The sequence below is a fragment of the Marmota marmota genome, unplaced genomic scaffold (assembly GCF_001458135.2).
Source record: "Marmota marmota marmota unplaced genomic scaffold, marMar, whole genome shotgun sequence".
Taxonomy (NCBI): Eukaryota; Metazoa; Chordata; class Mammalia; order Rodentia; family Sciuridae; genus Marmota; species Marmota marmota.
The window spans coordinates 11,656,428-11,671,522 of NW_026000019.1; the positions used below are offsets into that span (position 1 = coordinate 11,656,428).

General features: G+C 44.3%; 1 protein-coding gene across 1 annotated transcript; it reads left to right on the forward strand.

Moving 5' to 3' along the window:
- Nucleotides 1-2,393: 2,393 nt before the first annotated feature.
- On the forward strand, nt 2,394-11,101 carry Glul (glutamate-ammonia ligase). Its single transcript, XM_015491731.2, has 7 exons — nt 2,394-2,878; nt 4,512-4,690; nt 5,919-6,080; nt 7,675-7,821; nt 8,181-8,308; nt 8,522-8,721; nt 9,330-11,101. Exons 2-7 carry the CDS (start codon nt 4,525-4,527, stop codon nt 9,646-9,648), a joined length of 1,122 nt encoding a protein of 373 aa, XP_015347217.1. The 5' UTR covers nt 2,394-2,878; nt 4,512-4,524; the 3' UTR covers nt 9,649-11,101.
- Nucleotides 11,102-15,095: the final 3,994 nt, after the last annotated feature.

Sequence of the window (15,095 nt, forward strand, 5' to 3'; positions counted from 1 at the left end):
TCCTAATGTTCTTTTTATGGAGGGGTAGAAAATGGGGGCGGTGGCAATTTATGGAAGAAGGGGAAGAAAATCAAAGGGCAGCAGATACAGCGGTCAAAGTGGGTGAAACAGGGTGTTCTACTTTTTTACTTCTCTAAAAAGTACAGTCTGGTTTTCTGGGGGTGAACCAACTGAAGAACTTTCTTTTGCTTTTTCTTCTATCGCACACTCTAAAAAATTCCCTGCTCAGTCCTTGGACTTATCTAGGTTCTAATTTGGTTGATTTAAGCAAGTGTGGGACTGACGTAGGAGGCCTCTTGCTCACTCCTGAAAGAGTCAGTGGTCATGTATTATGTTCCTAACTGCCACAAGGCAGGCCCCTGGTCACAGGAAAGGATCAAAGCAAATCCATTTCCATTCTCGGAAAAGCAGCTCAAAGCACATGTTCTCTTGATGATGCCGCTGTCATTTCTGTGTGGTCAACAAACGTTTACTGAACACTCCCTCTGGACACTACTGGGGGATATGGAGATGACAGAGTTGCTCTTGGAGGTTAACATACATAGCAAGGGAAGTAGACACTCAGAAATGCAGAAATGCCGCAAGATTAGAAAATTACATTTGTGCCTTCCTGTTCCACTTTCCATTATGTTTTCCATCCCCATCTCAGGTGCTAGTAATGCCACAGAAAGCTCTGATTTACGCTTTGGCAGGTTGGCATCTGGAGACCAACATCTTGTAAAACAAGAACATCACTTTTCCCTTCCTCTGCTCCCTTCCTAACCAGTTCTGAAGACTTGGTAGAAAGAGTCAGAATGAGAACAGCTCACTTTGTTACCAGGTCTAAGCCCACCTTCCTTAAACCAAAGATGGAGTATTATACTAAATCAGAAAGTTGATTTAAGTCTCCTTAAATGGGAAAAGAAATACTCTAATCCCTTCACATTATTCTGGCCTATCATATATAATGTTTTCTAAACCTTTATTATGTTCCTGGCCCTAATCTCTTTTGTTAATGCTATCACAATTAATCCCTATAATTTATAGGTAGCTATTATTTTCCCATTTCATAGGCAAGAAAACCCAGGCTCTGTGTGGCTAAGTAACTTGGCCAACACAAAGGTGGTAAGAGGTCAAGTTCAGGTTTGAACCTAGGTTTGTCGGATCTGATGCCCTGCCTTTAACTACCATACCATAATGTTTCAACATGCAGCACTAAAGTCTAACAAGGAATTTGCTATGTGAGGTGCCTTACCCAGTCCAAAATATATCAGAAACCTGTGTTAGAGATGAATACTGCATCTATCACTTGAAAGTGCTACAGTGTTCCACACACTTAAAAGGAAGGGATGGTGACCAAAGAAGCCAAGTAATGTGTGTGTGGTCACAAGCAACATTTCTTTTTCATATTTGTGGTACAAAACATAACCAGAAGAACAAACATTTTCCCTTCCTTTTCCAAGGGCACTGGAAGGATGAATTCTTGGTCTTTAAACAGAAAATCACAGTCTCAAATAGTGGGGCTCCTGAAACACTAAAGACCAGACATGACAGGTGGATTTCAGCCACTAAAAAAGAAGCCACAATTAATTAATTGGAAAGCAAAATCAGGGAGAATTCCTTTAAGGAATCCTAAATTTCTGAAGAATTTTTGACTTCCGAAGGGGGAGCAAAGACTTGGAAGGGGACCTGGGAAGAGCTGGAAAACCCGCGGCTTTCCTTTAGCTGCCCTTGCGGTAGTTTGCACGCAGAAATTTCACATCAGGTGGGTGGCACTAAAGGCCATTCTTGGAACCACTTCATTTTCCAGATCTGGAAACTTGGGCCCAGAGAGGCTGCGACTTGCCCAGGGTCTCACTGAGGCAGTACTGGACAGGTCTCCTTTGTGGAGCCCTCCAGAATCCTCTCTGGAGTACAGAAACACAGCACTTCAGGGGAAAATAGGAAATCACAGGGTTCTGTTCACTTTCCCAAGCCCACGACGGGACCAGGGACGAGTGCTCTTCCAAGCCTTGAGACCAGGTCTCTGCAGGCCGAGGGCCTCCAGCCCTGGCTGGGGCTTGCCCCAGTGCTCCGCGTCCAACTTCACCCGAGCGCGTGCGGAGGGCGGGAGGGAGGCTCTCTCACAACAAAGGGCGAAATTCGGTTTCTGTGAATCTGGGCTCGCGGAACTTGCACGGAGGAGGCAGCCAGGGGGGAGGCCCGGGCGGCCCTCGGGGCTGGCGGGTGGGCAGCGAGGACAGGGTCCNGTGACCGAACAATGGAGGGCCGGGGTCGCGTCGTGGAGAGCGGACATCGCAGTGGAGACACCCGGCCGGCTCGAGGCAACAGCCGCGCACCGTCCCTCCAGCCGACGCAGGCTCGACCCTCCCCGGCCTCTACCCCCGCGGGGCATGGCTGGCTCGGAGAGGCCCTGAGGTCAACGCGGGCCGGAGGGGCGGGGCGCCCATTTTCAGAACCTTAAGTGGGAGGGGGCTGCTCTCAAGGTGGCTTATCCCAACTCCCCCGGGGGCGGGAAGCGGAGATCCACTTCCAGCCGCAAATTCTCAAAGAAGATCACAAATGAAGATGACGATGACCTGGAGTCTCAGGCCTCCGAGACGACCCCCACCAACTCCTACGACTTCGTGGCCTACTCCAAATCCGGGGAGAAACCATGGGTCAAGGCTAAGACCTTAAACCAACTCCACCAGCAGCCTATCTATCCCAATGCCTCCCGGCAGGACCACTCGGTGTCTTTGTCCCTCTCCCCTACTCCATCACCGTCACCCTCACCCAGAAAGCTTCGTTGCTTGGACCCGCGAGAGATCCCCAGTGAAGAGAAGCATGAGCACAACAGTAAAAAAAGGAGGGCTAGAGAGGTCAACCCCAGCAGTCCCCTAGACCTTCTCTGGCAGGGGTGAGTGAGGGGGCAGGGAGGAGGACACTGCGAAGGGGGCATCTGCAGACACCACCCTGAACTTCAGAACCCGTTCTCCCACGTGTACTTGGCACCATGTAGGCACCAGCTGCTGGCATCCAACTGGTCTCACCAAAGAACAGGAGATCTGGAACCTAGGCTTAGAGACAGTGGTCTGATGTTGGAGAGGAAAGCTGAGACTGGGTTGTAGCTTTCAGAAGTTGTCCTAGCCTTCCATGGCAGGGGTGGGAGGTGGGATTTGATGACCTGTCTTGTAGACTCTGTAGGTAAAGATAATGTTGATTCTGTAATACGACTGGACAGGCGAGGTCCTCCTCTTCCCAGGGGAAGGGTGAGGCAGTTGGAGGGAGAAGCAGTTTTCAGCTGGGCAAACATGGACGGTTGCCCATAGAAACTTTGCCACTGTACTTTAGAAAGTTGCCCAAGTCATTGGAGGAGAACAGTGTGTTCCCTTTCCAGCCACCCTGGGCTAGAGAGGAAGGGGGGAACATTTCCTCTTGCATGGAGGCTGGTTTTGTGGCTTCAGAGATGTCTTCTTTTGGAGGCTTTGTGGTCATGGCTTGCAATCATGCCTCGGAGCTTTTTGAAATCCCAGATCTTTTTGATTAGAAATGGAAATTTTCTACTTGTAAAGAATCTTTAGTAAAATCCCCAGAATATTGTCATTCTCACATTTAAATCTGAGGCCTGTCTCCTGAAGTGAGAATTTTACATCACACCAATGAAAAATTACGCAGCATGCACATTGGAGTCTGATTCAGAACAGAAACCACAGCAACCAGGTCTCTAGCTGGATTTTACTTGAACTGGAAGATGGTAAACATTCTGTCTCTGAACTTTTGTATCGTCATTTAAAAAAAAAATAAAATTATTTCTAATTTGTTATATGACAGCAGAATGCATTTCAATTCATAGGACACATATAAAGTACAATGTCTCTAGTAGAGAGTAGAGTCTACCAAGTAGAGTCACATTAGTGTCTTCATACGTGTTCTTGGGGTAATGATATCCATCTCATTCCACCGTCCTTCCTACCCCTTGCCCACTCCCTTCTCCTCCCTCCCCTTTGCCCTATCTAAAGTTCCTCCATTTGTATTATCATTTTTGTTTCCTCCTAGTCACTTATTTCAAAAAGTTACCTACCTTAGCCACACTGAGGGAATAAAACTTTGCACTAGACTAATGGAATTTTAGAATTGAAAGCATAGATTCTAGCTTGGAAGCTTCAGATCCGTAGTATCTGAAACTCTTCAACCTCTGAGCCCCAGGATGCCAAGAGATGTCAGTTAATACCAAGGCCTTGGTCTAGCAAGTTTTTTGTTTTGCTATATAAGTACTGTGTCACTGAGCTTCGTACCCAGCCCCAAGTATCTGCTTTAATTGCTTCAAAAGGTGATGATCAGATTTTTACACCATACTCTTATGTTACTTTTGTGTGATATGAAGTTTTGAACCCTCTGAAGGCAGAGCAAATAATTGTTACTTTAGTTGTGTTGAGTTCTAAAGGGGCGGGCTCTCCACTACCACTCTTAATTCAATTGTGTCCCTTAAGCCATTCCTACAGGGAATCTGTTTGGAGTGGGTGTTGATAAAATTACTTTTTTCTCTTCAGAACATCTTCCATCATGGCCACCTCAGCAAGTTCCCACTTGAACAAAGGCATCAAGCAGGTGTATATGTCCCTGCCTCAGGGTGAGAAAGTCCAAGCTATGTATATCTGGATTGATGGTACTGGAGAAGGACTTCGCTGCAAGACTCGCACCCTGGACTCTGAGCCCAAGAGTGTAGAAGGTGAGATTGGGCAGAAATGGAGTACTTGCCTATGGTGGGGGCAGTGTGGGAGTGGGCAGCAAACACCCAAGGCTTTTCAAACTTCAGTCAGTGTTAAGCTTCTTCATAGCCTCAAAGCATAGCAACAATGGAAGCCTTTATTTAATTGGACTCGTGTGTAAACCAATATATTGAAGAGAGAAGGTTTGAGTGTAATTTGTAGAGGATAAGGGGCTGGAGACTTTCCTGACTTGACCATCCTACTTAACTGGCTCTAAGGCACCCCTGGGAACCCAGTTTGAAAACCACTGCTCTTAACTGAATATGCCAAGTAATTTCCACACTGCTGAAGTCTGTGTTTAGTAGTCATATCACTGGATTTCTGCATGCAAAGTACATCCTCTAAAGTGGTTTATAAATGGGGGGACTCACCATTTGTTTTTTGTTGGAGCCACTTTTAGAAATTTTAAATGATCTGGTTACATGTCCCTTGAGGAGTTACTATATTAGATTTTTGATCTTCATTTTTTTAGTCTAGAACAAGTTGTAGCCCTTGCCCTTCTGGGAATGGGCCAGGGGAAAAACTGTCCTCTCCTGCCTACATTAGAATAGCTTATTCTTCTGCTTATATTCACATTTGGATTGATTGAATGAAGGACCGTAATATGGAGCATATAAAGTGCTATGTGGCAGGTGTTGAACAGGCCTCTGCCATCTGAGAACTCAGTCAATAGGAGAGATGAAGAAACTGACCTCTAAAACAGTGAGAAAAGTGAACTAGTGGTATGGGAGCATCAGTCTGTTTTCTTCATCTGCAAAATAAGGACACAACGTTAGTTAGAACAGTCAGTGAAAGTAGGGGATGAGAGAAGGAAGCAACACAGATGGCCTAATGAAAGAACCAGAATCTTTCCCCTGTCTCTTAAATGACTGATTCACTGATTATAATAACAAAGTACCTCATTGTCTGCTGGTATAGAGTAGACTTATTTAAGTAGGAAATGTCTGTCAACCTTTGGTGGCTCTTGTGACTTAATTCTTTTAAGGAAGTGAGGGTACAGTGATCTTACTTGGAATGCAGGTACACAAGTAGAGATGGTGTTTTACACAAGGATGCATTCATGCCACACTTTCTGGGAATGACAAAGTAAATCTTTAGAAATGGAAAGGTGAATGAGGGGCTGGTTATATTTCTTGCCTGAGAAGCCTTCCTATACATTTTTAATTTTTCCTTCTCTTTTTGATTCAGAGTTGCCTGAGTGGAATTTTGATGGCTCTAGTACTTTTCAGTCTGAAGGCTCCAATAGTGACATGTATCTTGTACCTGCTGCCATGTTTCGGGACCCCTTCCGCAAGGATCCCAACAAGCTAGTGTTCTGTGAAGTTTTCAAGTACAACCGAAAGCCTGCAGGTATGTATAAGATGGGTTTGGATGTCCCAACCTCAGTCCAGCAATTCTGTAAGGGGAGGAGACATTCTGAAATCAGTATTAGGAAGACTAGACTATCAGCACTGTTTAAGAATTTGGAGGATTGGGGGTCTATCTCTTCACCTTCTATGGTCCCCTTTACTAGTTGTGTACAATGATGAATTTTTAATGTTTTTGCTGCTAAGAATCCCCAGTGACAGAGCCACCTGTTTGCCTGGAAATTTTTGAGAATCTGGATTCAGAATCTTGTTTGAATCCTGAACTGCTATTTTGCTGATTTAAAAATTGAGAAAATAATAAAATTCACCTGAAAGTTGGTAAGGTTAAATTATTTAATACATGCAAATCTTTTGGAACAATTGTACATCAAATATTGGTTGCTGTTTCACTAAACAGCATAGTTTATCCACTGACAAACATGAACATCTTGGTTCTCAGATAACATATATTTGCCCTGAGGTTTGCTATAACTGCATCTTAGGGTCCCTATTTGCAGACAGGTCTTTCGCAGTTGTCAGCCAGTGAGACTTAATGACTCTACACTTTCTTTGCCTTTGCACGAGGCATTATTGTTGGTAAAGGGCGTGGGCTCTAAAGCCAAGGCAACCTTGGGTTTCCTGGCTCTGTGCTTGCCCCAAAGTGTGGGCAAGTTATCTAACAACACTTCTGAGCCTCCAAAACTGGGTGCAAAGGCACATGCTTATAATCCCCACAACTCGGGAGGCTGAGGTAGGAAGATCACAAGTTCGAGGTCAACCTCTGCATTTAGTGAGATACCTTGTCTCAACAAAGTACTTCTAATGCCCACCTCAGGGTTGTTATTCAGATGAATATTTTTTGTTTTGAAGTTCTGTCCTAGCTTGGAAATTGTTTCCAGTTGAGCTCATCTCATTTTTGTTTTTCTTTTGCACCAGCCAATGCTATATAATTTAGCACTTAAGCTCACCTGGAATGTAAGCCTCCTACAGAACAAACTATTCTCAATAAAAATTAGACTTGGCTGGGACAGTGGTGCATGCCTGTAATCCCAGCTACTTGGAGAATAAGGCAGAAGGATCACAGCCTGGCAACTTAGTGAGACTCTGTCTCAAAATTTAAAATAAGGGGGCGGGGCCTGGAGATATAGCTCGGTGCAACGCCCTGGATTCCATCCCCAAAACCGTGCAAAAAAATAATTACAGCTTTGGCTCTAAGTGCCTGAGAAATTAGGGGATAAATTTGACAACTAGAAGCAGCTGTCTTGTGAATAGAGGGTGGAAGTGCCTGGCATTTGGTGCTTGCTTGGGAGGTGGCCAGCATGCAGATAAGGTGAACACTTGCTCTGTTCTGAATCCACTGCCATGTGACTTGGTTGTAACTGAGTTTAATTATAACTAACTAAAGTCTTTCAGAGGATCTCCTGCAGATGTGATGTGTAAATGCAGCTTTTCCCATTTTCCTGACTTGGTGATGGGACACAAAGGTTTTCCCTAGGTCAGTTCATGATCATCTCAGCTGTGTAGAGTAGGAAGACTGTTTGCACATCAGCATCCAGGCCCAGTATATGTGTCCCTAATAGCATGTTGACTCTTTCTAGAGACCAATTTAAGGCACACCTGTAAACGGATAATGGAAATGGTGAGCAACCAGCATCCCTGGTTTGGAATGGAACAGGAATACACTCTCATGGGCACAGATGGTCATCCCTTTGGTTGGCCTTCTAATGGCTTTCCTGGTCCCCAAGGTAAGTCCTTTTGGGTAAAAACTAATCCTCCCCCAGGTGCTTAGTCCAGGAAAGCCCCTCTCTCCAGAGATGGGAACAACTCTCAAAAAAAAGTTGAGACCAGCTGAAAATAACAGTAGAGACATGCCTTCTTGTTACCCAAATCCAGAGATGGATGTAAATGTATAAAGTGAGAAGGGGTTGAGGTGGAACCTTTGTGTCCACGAGGCTGTGGCAAAGAGGAACCCCCTAATTTCTTCATTCCCCACCTGTAGGTGAAGACAGGGATTGGGGATTCAGGAGAACAACTAGTCCCAGGACTTGAGATTTCTGATTTGGGGATTTCCCCCACTTTTACCACATTGTCTTGAAACCTACAGGTCCATATTACTGTGGCGTGGGAGCAGACAAAGCCTATGGCAGGGACATTGTGGAAGCTCATTACCGGGCCTGCTTGTATGCTGGAGTCATGATTACGGGGACAAATGCTGAGGTCATGCCTGCCCAGGTAAATGGCTCTCTCTGTCAGCTTCCTGCCCTCTGAAGATGTCGGGGTAGGTAGGCAAATGGGGGCTTGGGCTAGCAAGGGCTGCTGATGCACCAGTCACTAACCCACAATTTCAGAGTGGGTTGGAGTAGAGGTGGGAAGAAAGCAGGCTTGAGCTTGAGTTCAATGAGCAGCTGGCTTTATTGTAAAGGCCAACCTTCTCATTCTTTCTAGTGGGAATTCCAAATAGGACCTTGTGAAGGAATCCACATGGGAGATCATCTCTGGGTGGCCCGTTTCATCTTGCATCGCGTATGTGAAGACTTTGGAGTGATAGCTACCTTTGATCCCAAGCCCATTCCTGGAAACTGGAATGGTGCCGGCTGCCACACCAACTTTAGTACCAAGGCCATGAGGGAGGAGAATGGTCTGAAGTGAGTGCCTGCTGTGGGGGTCATGTTTATTCTCAAGTGAAAAAGGCTTGGGAAGGGAATATCAGTCTCTTTACGTCTCTTTGTGTTTTGCCAAGTGTTTGTATTGGGGACAGGTAAGCTGAACTTCAGGCTACAAATGCCTTAGCTCTTGACAATTGGCTTATTTTTTTCTAATTCTGTCGTTTTGTTCTCATTTAGAAAGTACCAAATAATACTCAAGGAATAGAATTAAAGATGGTGATAGGGAAAGTTTAAAAGTATTTAATAAGAACTAATTTAGTAACAGTACAGGCACATAGATTGGTGCTTATGGGTGGGTGAAAGTCTTTCAGCACATTATGCCTTGGTGCTACATGTCAGGCATTCTGAGCACTGGGGTACATAGTAACAAGGCGGTCACTGGTGTGAGTCTACATGTCAGGCATTCTGAGCACTGGGGTACATAGTAACAAGGCGGTCACTGGTGTGAGTCATGGAGTATTGGTTGTGCTGGCCCTATGCTTTGGTGAATGTCAGTCCTAGATGGCTACCTGTTCTTGTCCTTGAAGGGAGGATTTTTTTGGTGATAAGGTTAACCCTCATCTTGGGTTTTTTTTTTTTTTTTTTAGATACATTGAGGAGGCCATTGAGAAATTAAGCAAGCGGCACCAGTACCACATTCGTGCCTATGATCCCAAGGGGGGCCTGGACAATGCCCGGCGCCTAACTGGATTCCACGAAACCTCCAACATCAACGACTTTTCTGCTGGCGTGGCCAACCGTAGTGCCAGCATCCGCATTCCCCGGACTGTCGGCCAGGAGAGGAGGGGTTACTTTGAAGACCGTCGCCCCTCTGCCAACTGTGACCCCTATTCAGTGACAGAAGCCCTCATCCGCACGTGTCTTCTCAATGAAACCGGAGATGAACCCTTCCAATACAAAAACTAAATGGACTAGACCTCAGCCTTCAAGCCCCTCCTAGTTCTGCCTCCCACTCCAGCTCTTCACCCTCTGTGTTATCCCGCTTGTCCCGATTGTAACTCAAAGGGTGGAATATCAAGGTCTTTTTTTATTCCTCATGCCCAGTTAATCTTGCTTTCTTTGGCCAGGATAGAGGTGTTACGTTTTTAATCTCTTCACCCCCAGCCCCTTTTTCTTGTCAGTGAGGCTTTTTTTTAATGCGCTAGTGGGAAGGGGTGCCTGTCTGTTAGGCATGGCTGTAGGATGCAGCATGTTCTGGGGGAGCAGGGAGGTACATTTTCTTCAAGGTTGCTGAAAGAGGAGGCCTGGTGAGGTTAGGTTAGAATTCCCCCTCGTGTGGAAAGCTCTATTTCGTAAGCTGTAACTATAGAGAAGGTGGGGTGGCAGTCAGCGAGGGAAATGCCCTGGTCTCCTACTGCAGCACTTCCCTTGCTTGGGGCTGCATTCCCTTCCGAGGACACAAAGCTGGGTAAACTGATAGAAAGCCCTGTCTTAAAGAAAAAGATCTTAGTGCTTGGTCCTTCATTTATAACACAAAGCAGAGTAGTATTTTTATATTTAAATATAAAAACAAAAAAATTATGGGTGTGTGGGTATGTGTTTTTCTAAGGGAGGAAACCATCCTGGTCCCTGGGTGCTAAATTTGAGGCAAATACTTTGGTTTAGAAATAAAGGAGATCCTTTGCAGCAGGGGTGGGGAGTGTGGTACTGGGAAAGTTTACTAGGGGCGCTTAGTCTTCATTACCACTTTAGGGTCGCCCTGCCCTGTCCACCCTTCTTAAGGAGGTGGACCCTGGACGGCTGCCAGGTGAATGACATTGCTGGTGGTCACCTGAGCCCAGTGGCGAGGTTTAAGACCCGCATAATTGTCCATGGGTTTCTGGGAGCGAGTTGGCTGGCCCACATGAGAGCGTTCCTGCAGAAGGCCTTGGGTTATTTTTTTGGTGAAACTAGCATGTCACTAAAGCAGGCCTTTTGATACATTGAATTTTTTAAAAGCAAAACAGAAGTTTAGATTTTAATCAAATTTGTAGGATTTCGAAGTCTAATTTTTCAAAATTGTCTGCTTCAACCATCTCTTTCCACTCTCCTCTTGGAGGAGTTGGGGACAGGGCTGGAGTGAAAATACTTGTAATGTTGTATTCTAGTGTCTTTCCTCCCAGTGCAGAATATTCCTTTCTTTGTTAAGATTCCTAAGGAGTTATTCCTTTTTTCTTTTATAATAAACAAGCCCCCTCTCCATTTGCATTTCCCCTACTGTTCCCTGGTTTTTGTGCTGGCCACAGCAGGCCAGCTGTGGTTTTCTCTTGCCATGACAACTTCTAATTGCCGTGTACAGTATGTTAGAGTTAGATAACTTCTTGTTGTAAACAAACTGTAACTGCCCAGAGCAGCGCTTATAAATCAACCTAACATAAGATCTCTTCTGACTTGTTTCTTTGTGATTGTTTAAAAAAAAAAAAAAAAACTTACATGCCATTTCATTTCTGTATTTCCTAACCAAAAAAAAGGGGGAGTATTTTGTTTTTAAAACTGTGGAATCACATTGCTGATGAGCTTTTTCCTTGTGCCTCTAACTTGGGGTATTTGGGATCCCAGGGGTTGTCCTCACTGGGACTGTTGGGTCACACCACTTTGACATTTCCTAGCCTTCCACCTCTCCCCTTTCTGCGAGCCAGAGTTGGGTTTTGACTAGCACTGCTGTGACATGGTTTCCAGCAGTCCTGGCTTATTTTAAAATAACAGCTCAAAGTATGTAATGTGTGATTAACTGGTTATATTAGTCCTGTTCTTCCCGTATTCATTCTCTGCCCAGCTGCCAGTGATTAAATAGCAAACACTGACCATGTTGCTACCCTGGGCAAAATCGTGCAAGGCTGGCATAAACTTGTCCTTAGTTCTTACCCAAGATGCACTCAGCAGGCTCCACGTTGATGCCTCTATGTCCTTGTTCTTGGTCCCTGGAGGTTCCACTTATCCTGGCCTCTTCCTACTTTAGTGTGTTCCTTACTTAGCTGGATCAAAGCAACCTCCTCCTCCCATGGTGCTGAGCATACACCTCTGACAAAAAACAGCTGTCCATCTAACATGAGTTCAAACATGCAATACTGTTGAGATTGGTGGGCAGAGTGATTGTTTTAAAGTGGTTGGTGTGTGCTATCAGTTCGGAGGCAGCTGGGGCCTGTTAAATGGCAGTTGTTAGAGAAGACAATTTTCTTCCTGCAAGTGTCTCTTGTTAGCCTTGTATAACCCTAGGTATGCATGACTTCCTAGAAACATTGACCCATAATGACATAATTTTCAAGTAGCAAACCTAGTGGTTTGCTTAGCATGGTCTTGGTTTACACCTATTGCTCTAGCGTGATTGCATGCCCTCTCAGCACTTTTCCTGTTTGATGTTTGATGTTTATGCAGTTAGTCTCATTTCAACTGAGCCTCTGCTTCTACCTCCCCAGCTGGATTGCTTCCCTTCACTGAGTCACTCCTGCAAGTAGACAGAAGAGGCAATGGCCAGCCCCAGCACAGTGGGTTTTTGTTCATTGTAATCAATTCACAGACAAGATCACATGAAAAGGAAATCTGTTTATGGTAAAAATCAGAATTTAGGTGGAAACATTTTCTTCTTGACTCTCAGCTAGAATTGGTTTTGATCTATAGGTCACAGTGCAATTCCCTTGTGTTTCTAAGCTGTTTCTTATAGCTCATTTAGCAGACACCAAGTTACATGCTAACTTTTATCAGTGATAAATTAAACAGGTTGATGAGACAGATTAAACAACATGGCCCATGCCTTCAGCCTTAAAGATACAGGCCAGTGTTCACCAAAGGTTCTCCATATACCCCATAAACATGAGTTCCCTGAGTTATCTTCCCAATTACAGAATAAGAGCTAATAGAGGAGTCTTAAGGAATTCCTTCGATAGATGCTTTCTAGGGCCATTTTAAAAGATCTATATTATTGCTGACAGAATACTATATTAGTGGTTAAAAGGAGTTCTTGAACCACTGCTTCCTGCTGGGGCTCCAAATAGCTCACTCAGCTTCATAGCTAACTCCAGCTACTGGTCGATCCTTATATCAATAAGGTGCAATGTCTAGAAAGCAGCTTGTTGTCCCAAAGAAAGCAGAAGTCCCATCACTCAACAGGACTTTTCAATTGTAAACCATGAGCCGGGCATGGTGACACACGCCTGTAATCCCAGTAACTATTGAGGCTGAGGCAGGAGGATCACAAGTTAGAAGCCAGCTTCAGCAACTTAGCAAGGCCCTAACCAACTTAATGAGGCCCTGTCTCAAAAAGGGCTAAGGATGTAGCTGGGCTCAATCCGTAAAACCAAAAATAAATAAAAGGCAACTATAATAAACTATGAATTCAGCGATCCTGCTTTTCTTCTTACCACTGTATTCCCACACCTATCTCATTGCCAGCATTACTTGTTTAAAGAGTTGTTTGATTGTTGGTACTGGGGATTGAACTGAGGGGCACTTAAGCACTGAGCCACATCCCCAGTCCTCTTTACTTTTAATTTTGAGCCAGAGTCTTGCTGAGGATGGTCTTGAACCTGTGATCCTCTTGAGTCTCTGGGATTACAGGTGTGCACCACTGAGCTATTAAGCATCAGTTTTCTGAGCTTTAAGCCTACAGCTGTACTTACTAGATGTTGTCAAACCTGTGAAGTCTGGATTGCTATAACTCCAGCAGTGGCACTAAGGTGAAGTTTTTTGTTACTGAGTCTAAAAATAACTGAACCATGTGTTGATTGTTTTTCACTACAAAACACAGCCCCACAAAAGCTTCTGAAGTGTGTAATGGGAAAGAACCAGTGCTTGCTCCGTTAATTCTGTTTGGAATCGGGCTGCCAAGAGCCTCATGTTGCTTTATGTTATAACTAATATAAAGTGGCAATTCATATAACTCCAAAGGCTTCAGACAATTACTCCTGTAAACAAAGTGGGCTGATTAGAGCCTTGCCATTTTATAGCCCTTAGCTCAATCACCAACCGTAAAAATGTGTAAAAGAGTATAATGTATAAAAAATTTCACACTTGAACTGGGGGTGTAGTTCAAGGGATGCCTAACATGAGCAAAGCCCTGGGTTTAATCCCCAGTACTGCAGAAACAAAGTTTTCATTCTTGTTTTCACAATATGCAATATACATATACATGATATAAGCATACATATTGTGACAACGTGCATATGCATATGATTTGAATAAACAATACTGATCTTATGTAGCACTCCCCCACCCCAATATATAATATCTTAAAGAGACAGAGACTATCTTCCAGAAAAAAATACACATGAGATTTTGCTGAGCTGAAAAGGCTGTCGCTGGGTATAGGAAGATGAGATGTGAAAACTATGATCATTCTTAAAGCAGATTCCTGCTGTCAGCTCTTTCTAATGAGCTCCCCCTTCCTCTGTGCTTTATGGACAAGAGTTTTTCAGGTTCTGTCAACCAGTAAGTAGGTTGACAGCACGGAGCCCCGCTAATAAAGGAGAGGAGTGGCCTTGTCCAGTGTTATGGAGGAAGTGTCCAGGCAGTTCCTATTGTTATTCAGTGAATTGCTTTTCAGGGGCCTTGGACCTCAGCAAATTACTTGCATTGTTTTGAAATCTCAACTTGTCTCAGCGTGGTCAGCTCCTCCACCATATGGCACAGTCAGCAGATCTGTTGACTTAACTCTAGTGGGCACTCAACCGCTAAATCTAAATTGTTGAAGCCTTTTTGCACTTGCCTCTCAATAAAGGTTTAGAATAACTCCTCCCTTGTGACTCCGTCATACAACTCTATTGATGTTAAATTGGAGAGACATTCAAGATACTGCCCACAAATTAATAAATAAAATGGAGGCCAAATGGACACAATGTTGGTGTTTTGGTGTGAGCAAATGAATAAGTGCAAGGAAATTCTTCTGTTTCCTCTTCTCTTCTCCGTCTTCATACCCCACCTCCTCTGAAAGCTAATGGGTTTTACTGGCCTTACAAATCGTATGAGATTTCTGGGACTATGCTATGTATGTATATAGGCTTATCCTCAAATGATTTTATGAACTATTTTGATAACTCTACTCAAGTAATGGTATAGAATAAAGCATAGAACCACATTGGTGGAGGGGAGACAGAAGGATGTTTTGGGAGAAGTAAACACTTCTCATCTCTGGAAAGGAACTCTAATTGAGAGCCAAGTTTAGAAAGAATACAGTAGAAGGATCCACTGTCTCAGAACTTCTATTAGAGGAGAGGACCTGTCTCCTCAAGCTACTACCAGATTCATTCCTAGGTGAGTTTAGGATCTAGAAACTGCCAATCTAGTAACATTTTTACATAAACACATCTCTGGCCTAGCTGCTTAGGTAAGCAGACTTTCAATAAATGTTGAATTTAAATGGTCTGAGAGAGGTCACTACC

Bases quoted from the DNA above. Each gene is read 5' to 3' on its own strand.
- Glul (XM_015491731.2), top strand. From the start codon at position 4,525: ATGGCCACCTCAGCAAGTTCCCACTTGAACAAAGGCATCAAGCAGGTG. The intron at 7,822-8,180 runs GTAAGTCCTTTT...TGAAACCTACAG, and splicing joins TGGCTTTCCTGGTCCCCAAG to GTCCATATTACTGTGGCGTG. The intron at 8,722-9,329 runs GTGAGTGCCTGC...TTTTTTTTTTAG, and splicing joins AGGGAGGAGAATGGTCTGAA to ATACATTGAGGAGGCCATTG.